This window comes from Microtus pennsylvanicus, chromosome 15, assembly GCF_037038515.1.
Source record: "Microtus pennsylvanicus isolate mMicPen1 chromosome 15, mMicPen1.hap1, whole genome shotgun sequence".
In the NCBI taxonomy this organism is placed as follows: Eukaryota; Metazoa; Chordata; class Mammalia; order Rodentia; family Cricetidae; genus Microtus; species Microtus pennsylvanicus.
This window is the reverse complement of record NC_134593.1, coordinates 1,708,768-1,717,292: the sequence shown is the minus strand read 5'-3', so window position 1 is coordinate 1,717,292 and position 8,525 is coordinate 1,708,768. Positions and strand designations below refer to the sequence as shown.

The following is an 8,525-nucleotide window of genomic DNA, read 5'->3' as shown; positions in this document are numbered from 1 at the left end:
CTTTGTCTGAGGGCATTGATCCCTTATAGACAAACTAGAAGTGACATTCCTTCAAGTCTATGACAGTCCAGTCCAGTTATGGTAATAGAGATGTCCCCCATGGCCTCTAGACCTATAACCAGACCGAAGTTTAAGCAGAATCCTAGAGGGGACATAGAAAGTATATTCATGAGTATGTGTATTACACAACTAAATTGCTTAATGAGTTTACTAATTAATTAAAACAGAGGTCCGTGGATAACATGTGGTAAGGAAATTTAAGGCTGTGAAATAATAATATAAGGAAACTAAAACTGAATTAGTATGAGTTTATCCATATAGACATGCTAAATGGAGAGTCTATGTTTAATACCAAACTGTGTACAGTTAAAAAAGGTGTCAAAAGTTTGTTTGACTGAATTGGCTGAAACATTTGTTAAAAGATGACATACTGAAATATCTGGAGATGCCTAATATCCTTTGGCTTAGTGTTGATAAAGGGATTTTAAGACTTTGAGAAATTTCAATACAAGAATTATTTGCCATGAAAAACTTAATCCTCCACATTGTGGAGGCCAGGATACATTTACTTTATTAATACTGTAATCATCATAATAAAAATGTTAGAGAGTCACAAGCACATTAGAAGTTTTGTTATTACTCTAGAGCCAGAATTAGGATTGGAGCTACTGTCGCTCAGTTAGATGAATTAAACACAATAAGTTTAATTATGCCCTATAATACACAGGTGGACCACCACATGCAAAGTGAGAATAGCTAACATAATGGGCAACCTAGGCAAAGAAATGTCTGTAATGACCTGACTTGACTACGGTGTCTTGACTCCTATGCACTTTGGTACTGGATAATCAGTTGTAGTATTACTAGGAATGAAATAAAATAAGAAGCCTTGCTGTGGGACAATGGTCTTCTACCCTGTAAGGATCTGTCACTTGCATTGATTTAATAAACTGCTGATTGGCCAGTAGCCAGACAGGAAATATAAGTGGGGCAACCAAGCAGGAAGTATAGGTGGGGCAACCAGAACAGGAGAATTCTGGGAAGAGGAAACAGTCTGCAGTTGTCACTCAGATGCAGAGGAAGCAAGAGGAGAATGCCTCACTGATAAAAGGCACCAAACCATGTGGCTAACAGACAAGAATTATTGGTTAATTTAAGATGTAAGGAGAGGGAGGGGGAAAGGAGTGGGGGGAGGGGGAGAAGGGTGGGAGGAGGGGGAGAAGGGTGGGAGGAGGGGGAGAAGGGTGGGAGGAGGGGGAGAAGGGTGGGAGGAGGGGGAGGGAAATGGGAGGCTGGGAGGAGGTGGAAACTTGTTTTTTTTTCTCCTTTTCTCAATAAAAAAAATTCAAAAAAGAAAAAAGAAAACATGAGTTACTAGGCCAACTAGGTCTATAATCAATGTATACCTTTGTGTGTTTCTTTGGGACTGAATGATTGTGGGACCAGGTGGGAAAGAAACTTCCCCTATTCTCTCTAGGGCTGGGATTAAAGGCATGTACTGCCATCATTAAAGGCATGCACCACCCAGTTTCTATGACAAGTAGTGTAACTGCAGGCATTAAAAGTGTATTTCATTATGGCTACGGAGATTAAAGGAGTGTGTCACCATAATCTGGTCTGTAAGGCTAACCAGTGGGACTGTTTTACTCTCAGATATTCAGACAATCTTTATTTATTAAAATACTATTAAAATCCATTACAAAGTCTAGATCTGAATATGCAAAAAAATCTCAGAAATAAATGAAAGAAAGACAACATTGGATCATGAAACCAGGGGACCTGGGCTCATGAACTAATTTCCATACTTGAGCCAGTTTTCAAATTCAGATACCCATGATAAAGTAATGATCAGATTCCATTGAAGAAGGACCTTGCCAAAATTTCTCAGTTTTATTGTTAGCATTTCTCTAATCCTTCCTTTCAGAGACATGCTACAAGGGTAATTGTTGAAAATCAGGTAGATCCAAGGGTTTCCCTGAAACTCCAATCCATAAATAAGGAACATAGTTCCTTGAGTAAAAGCAGGAACTTGTTTGAGTCAATAAAAGCCTGGGCCCAGAGCCTTGGTAAGAGCTTACAACTTTATCCTGTAAGCTCAATTCTTTTTGCCCTAAGGAGCTCTGATTATCAGTCTCTTTCTTGGTCTTCTTCCTTTGGACCCTGTCACTAAATACCAACCTGTTGGTACAGGTCAGTAATTACACACTGGGTGTAAAGAAATAATGAGAGTTTCCAGGATTGTTTTATTAGCAATTTTCAGTATGTGAGTCATGACCCTTTGTATGATCGAACAACCCTTTCATAGGAGACCCATATCAGATATTCTGCATATTAGATATTTCATTATGATTTATAACTGTATCAAAATTACAGGTATGATGTAGGAACAGAAATATTCTGAATTGACACTAACTATATTGGGCTCCCAGGAGTATTGTGGCTCTCCTGTATATGTAGAGGTGTATGGTAGTCAAGTGATTAAAGGAGTTTTGGCTAAGCCAAAGGTCCAGTTGTTTCACAATTCATCATGAGTTTACCCCAGTTATAGAGTGCACTTTGCAGATACATATTCTTAGAAGTGTGTGGAATTCATACACTATTTTTCTGATGTGTGGAGCAGAAGTTTATGCTTGGGAATATCAATTGGAAACCATTGGATTTACCTGTACTGTGAAAATTATTCAGCTAAATCAATATTGTATATCTGCAGGAAATGCAAAACTAGTGTCATGTTCAAGGACTATTTTGGAGATTTGGAAGAACCACATATCCAATTAAAGAGGAAACATGATTTGGAAGCAATATTCTTCCATTATCTCAGATAACTATTCATCATTGAGATACAACTTTTGCATGCAATTAAAAATTAATAAAACAGAACATTTAGCCACTAATTTATGGTGAAACATGAGCTTCCCATTATTAAGTTGATATTAATTGAACAATGAAGTCATAAAATAAGGTATGCACACACAAATCCATTAAATATATATATAATATATATATTTTTCTGATAGAGTGTCAAGATACATATGCAGTACACCATAATTTATATTATGTCTTCTGATTTAATAAACATTTTCAATCATTAATTTTTCAAACAAAAGAAATTCTCATTATTGAAAAATGGTCAAAATACAAATGATTAAAAATAATATTAAACCATTGCTACTAATACAGTAGTACAATAATATTAATTTTTCTTTATTAGTGTATGGTTCAAACATAAAGTGTTAAACAATATATTATCCACAGTCTTTAAATTATCTACCCATTTTGTGCAAAGGCTGAGATAAAGTGTATAGCTCAGTCTGTAAGTTCTACATGAAGCTGACTTGTTGGATCCATAATTTTTTCATAGCTTTCTTCATTTCCTGATTTCTCAGTGTGTAAATAACAGGATTCAGTACAGGAGTGATAACAGTATAAAATACAGCAAGCACCTTATTGCTTGCAAAACTACCAAATGGCCAGGCATAGATGAAGATACAGGGTCCAAAGAACAGAGTGACCACCATTATGTGGGCAGACAATGTGGACAGAGCCTTGGAAAGCCTGCCAGGTGATTTATGCTTTACAGTGACCAGAATGACAATGTAAGAAAGGAGCAAGAGGATGAAACAGATAAAAGACAGCAGCCCACTGTCAGCAATGACAAATAACTCCAGAGTGTTTGTTTCAATACAAGCAAGCTTGATTACCAGGGGGAGATCACAAAATATGTTATTTACAATATTGTGGCCACAGAAAGGCAAATTGACTATCAATACCATCTGACTCATGGTGTGTATGAAACCAATTGTCCAGGAAAGTAATACAGATACATGCAGCAACCTGTGACTCATAATTGTCCTGTAGTGCAGGGGTTTGCATATGGCCACGTATCTATCAAAGGCCATGACTATCAAAAGTGTTGCTTCAGCACCCCCAAAGAGGTGCATGAAGAACATCTGGACCGTGCATCCCCATAGAGAGATGCTCTTGTGTTCTGCAAGCAAGTCTCTGATCATCTTGGGGGTTGTGACGGTGGAAAGACACATGTCCAGAAAGGAAAGGTTTCCAAGAAGAAAGTACATGGGAGAATGAAGGGTAGAATTAGCTGTCACTGTGGCTATAATGAGAATGTTACCCACCACAGTTGCATCATAGATCAAAAAAAATATCACAAAGAAGAAAATCTGAAGTTGCGAATCTCCAGAAAATCCCACTAAAATAAATTCTGTCACAGATGATCCATTTTCATAATCCATTTATTCACTTCAGTAAGCTTCTGGGAGTTTTTTTAATTCAAGGAGGTGGGAAAAAAAAGCAAGCCACAGTTATTGTTAGTATGGACATATTTTTGTTATAAGTACAATGTCAATTGATGATCTGAAAAATTCAATGTTTAACATATCAATATGACTGAATATAACTTGAAATGATTTTAAGCATCACTCACCTTTAAACAATAGTCTCATATAAACTAGAAAGCATTTGAAAGGGTGAAAGTTTCATCATTTTATCTTATCAAATGATAAATTTTGGTAGATCCTATTTTTCCCATTCTTTTATTCACCCAGAAATAAAATTAAAGATTAGATGGTAATAACTTTATTTTTCTCATATATACCAATCTCCATTTCACTTGTGAAGGCGTAAGTCACAAACAATGCCAATTTGGGATTATGATTAATAGGGTGATATTTATTTAAAGGGGAAAAAACTTACAGATCACTTTCAGCCCTCTGCGTAACCAGGAAGGAAGTCAAGTCACCGGCGGAGCAGGAAGTGAAGAGAGAGAGGAGAGGGAAGTGGCTGCTTTTTTAAAGGGAGAGAGACCACGCCCCAAGGGGCTGGTATCTCAGCGACGATAGGCTGGAGGAGTGGGAGGACCTCCCGCAACACCTCCCCCTTCTGTTTAAATAAGAGAGTTCTAAACCTACTATGAAATTATATACAATAAGTACAAATATGCTATTCTAACTAGCTTAGGTCTTGTATAATAAATAACTTGGCCAAGTCATGAGAGAAAGTAACTACATTTATATAGTCTTCAACCCCATCAAAGATCTGAGAAGGGAAATAATGTTACCTGGGTAATTAGGAAGTTCAGTAAAACAACTTCCAAAACATGCAACAAATCACAGAGACAAGTAGCTACCTAGGCAATCACCCAAAGTCACATTAGCAGCGTTGAAGCAACCAACTTTGGCTAAGGCCTAACATAACTGACACACCATTTTCAAAGGCAAGCAACTTTCAAAACTATCTTACCCTGTCTTGGCAGGATAAGACAGCCCTGTTTTATCCATTGATGCATGCTCTGTATCTTTGTCAGTGGTTGAGGTATGGGCATTTCTTTGCCCCAAGGCCAGTTCTGCCAAAAAGAAATGCTCCAGGTGGAGTGTCTTTGGTGCTCAACATTCTCTCGGGAATAGAGTGGTGTTGCCAGGAGCAATTGTGTCTCACTACCACAAAACTCTGAGTTAGATTAAAGGCCATTTTCTACAGCTCTTTGAAGAAGTTGAAGATTATCTATCTATACTGAGTATAATCTCTATATATCTAAAGAACCTGATTAGTCTAATTATAAATGACAAACTTAGATGACTATTAGTCTATATAATTCTCAATATCTATCTAACTTAAAGACTAAGACAATAAACGACTGTGAAACAAATGAGGACAATGACCTCCAAATATAAACAATGTACAAATATACATTGCAGTGGGTAAATATATACCAATACACGAACATTATATAAGTATCTTAATCAGAGGTAGAAATGTACACTGCAATATGGTAAATATATACAATATATATATGTCAATACATAAAAAATGTTTTAAACAGAGGTAGAAACATGAATGCATACAATAGTCAATACAATTTAACTTTGTATCAATATACAAGAATCTATATCAATATATTTGTCTAACAACAGTAACTCACAATTACAAATCTATTATCCCATCATCCCTCTTTTTTTTTTTTTTTCAAAATGATCCCTGAGCTTATAAAATTCCTCCCCCAACCCTCAATCGTATACTAATTATAATCAACCCCTAAATGATGTCCCTAAACCCAAGGGCAAACTTTACTGGGAGAGGGGACGTCGTCCTCTAAAATTACTTCCAGCTGTCATAGGGGCGACGTTCTTTCTGGGGGATCCTGTGAAAGTAAAATGATGGTTAAATTTCAAGATCAATGTCTTTTAAAATTGCCAATAGTCTCTGAGTATTTTGTGGAGGTCTGGCCAGAATGTTGTACAAGATGTGCACCATTTCAGCTAACCAAGTTGGAACTGTCTTGTGCAGCTGGTACCCAAAGCAGGTCTTGTTGTAGCGCTATCAGTATCTGACGTCATATCAACCAGGTGTAGTTGTTGTTATGGGGCCCCATCTTCTTCCTGGAAACTTCAAATGTCACTTCAGGAAAAACTCATTGTTCATTATGAAAAACTTAAGCATTAATCATATAGACATATATATATATATATATATATATATTCAATGAAAGACATGATAGATATATTCAATGAAAAGTATGATAGATATGAAGAAAAGCAAAGATGTTTTCTAAACTCATATTTCTTTCTGTCCCACATCATGGCTCTTGACATGAGACAGAAACTCCAGAAACTCTGGGTTTTTCTCTTACTAACAGGCTTGGAATTGGAGAGGGACTGAGCCAGAGTCCAACTTCAAAACCAGCTTTATAAATTTAGAAATATGGTTTAATATTACTTACACAACCCATTCAGTTTTCTTGATATTTCCTATCGGGCAGGTATTTTTCCATCTGTCAGTATCCAAACATCCAGGGTCCCTTGAATTTCTCAAAGATGAGTGTTTTCCTGTGGAGATAAGAACAGAACCCTGCCCCCATTCTATATGTTTTTCTTACCACCTGTATGAATATCATCATTGTGGATAAGTTGTCATTTCTCCTTTCCAAGAGGTTTCTCCTCTTCAAATCGAAACTTTATTAATTTTGATGGTATCCACAATTTTTCTTCTCCTGTGGAAACAAGAGCAAAACCCCTTCCCCAACGTAGCACATCTCCTGGCTTCCACTGAGAGGTCAGCACATCTTTGAAATAAATCGGTTGATTTAGTTCAGCAGACTTTTCCATTATCCAATGTCTTTCTGCTGCTGTCGTTCCTTTCTCATTAGCGTTAAGAAAATTCAAGGTTAATAAAGCATTATGTAATCTATTTCTGGGGGTATTTTCGGTCCCTTTCTGTTTGTTCAGCATATCCTTTATAGTACGATTTGATCTTTCTATAACTGCCTGACCTGTAGGATTATTTGGTATACCTGTAATGTGTTTTATATTATAATAATCAAAAAAGCGTTTCATTTTCTTAGATACATATGCTGGACCATTGTCTGTCTTTATTTGTGCAGGTATACCCATGATGGCCATAACTTCCAATAAATGTGTGATTACTGAATCAGCCTTTTCTGAGCTCAGGGCAGTAGCCCATTGAAAACCTGAATACGTGTCTATGGTGTGGTGTACATATTTTAATTTACCAAATTCCATAAAGTGGAACACATCCATCTGCCAGATTTCATTTCTCTTAGTGCCCTTTGGGTTACTCCCTGCAGGCAACGGTGTTTGATTATAGAAAGAACAAGTAGGACATCTCTTTATAATGTCCTTAGCTTGTTGCCAAGTAATGGAAAATTCTTTCTTTAGGCCTTTACTATTGACATGATGCTTCTTATGAAATTCTGAGGCCTGCAACACACTTCCAATCAATAATTGATCAATCTCAGCATTGCCTTGGGCTAGAGGACCAGGCAGACCTGTATGGGAACGGATGTGTGTTATGTACATCGGACAAAGCCTGTTCCTGATTATGTCTTGTACCTGGATAAACAATGAAGTCAACTCTGTGTCATCTGGTATAAATTCAGCGGTTTCAATATGCAAGATAACTCTTTCTGCATATTGTGAATCTGTAACTATATTAAGAGGTTCTTTAAAATCCCTTAGCACCATAAGAATGGCATATAATTCTGCCTTCTGGACAGAATTATAAGGGCTTTGTTCCACCTTACTCAATTCATCTGACTTGTAACCTGCTTTCCCTGATTTATTTGCATCAGTATAGAACGTACGGGCTCCAGTTATTGGAGCATCACGTACAATTCTAGGAAGAATCCAAGAAGTTCTTTTTATGAGGTTAAGTCTACCACTTTTGGGATAGTTGCTATTAATTTCTCCCAAAAAATTAGCACAAGCTCTTTGCCACGGTTCATTGTCTTCCCATAACTTTTTTATTTCTTCAGTAGTAAAAGGCACTATAATTTCTGCTGGGTCTATACCTGCTAGTTGACGAAGTCTCAGCTTACCTTTTATAATTAATTCAGAGACTTTTTCCACATAAGTTTTTAATTTTTTACTTGGTTTATTAGGTATAAATATCCACTCTAAAATAATATCTTCCCTCTGCATTAGAATCCCTGTAGGAGAAATTCTGGAAGGCAATATGACTAGGATGCAGCTAAGATTTGGGTTCACCCTATCCAC

The 8,525-nt window shown here is 36.8% G+C and overlaps 1 protein-coding gene across 1 annotated transcript; it reads right to left on the bottom strand.

Moving 5' to 3' along the window:
- Positions 1-3,320: 3,320 nt before the first annotated feature.
- On the bottom strand, positions 3,321-4,250 carry LOC142836099 (olfactory receptor 4L1-like). The gene has a single exon (XM_075950112.1). It carries the CDS (start codon positions 4,248-4,250, stop codon positions 3,321-3,323), a length of 930 nt encoding a protein of 309 aa, XP_075806227.1.
- Positions 4,251-8,525: the final 4,275 nt, after the last annotated feature.

Excerpts from the sequence above, each read along its gene's own strand:
- LOC142836099 (XM_075950112.1), bottom strand. The coding sequence starts at position 4,250 with ATGGATTATGAAAATGGATCATCTGTGACAGAATTTATTTTAGTGGGA.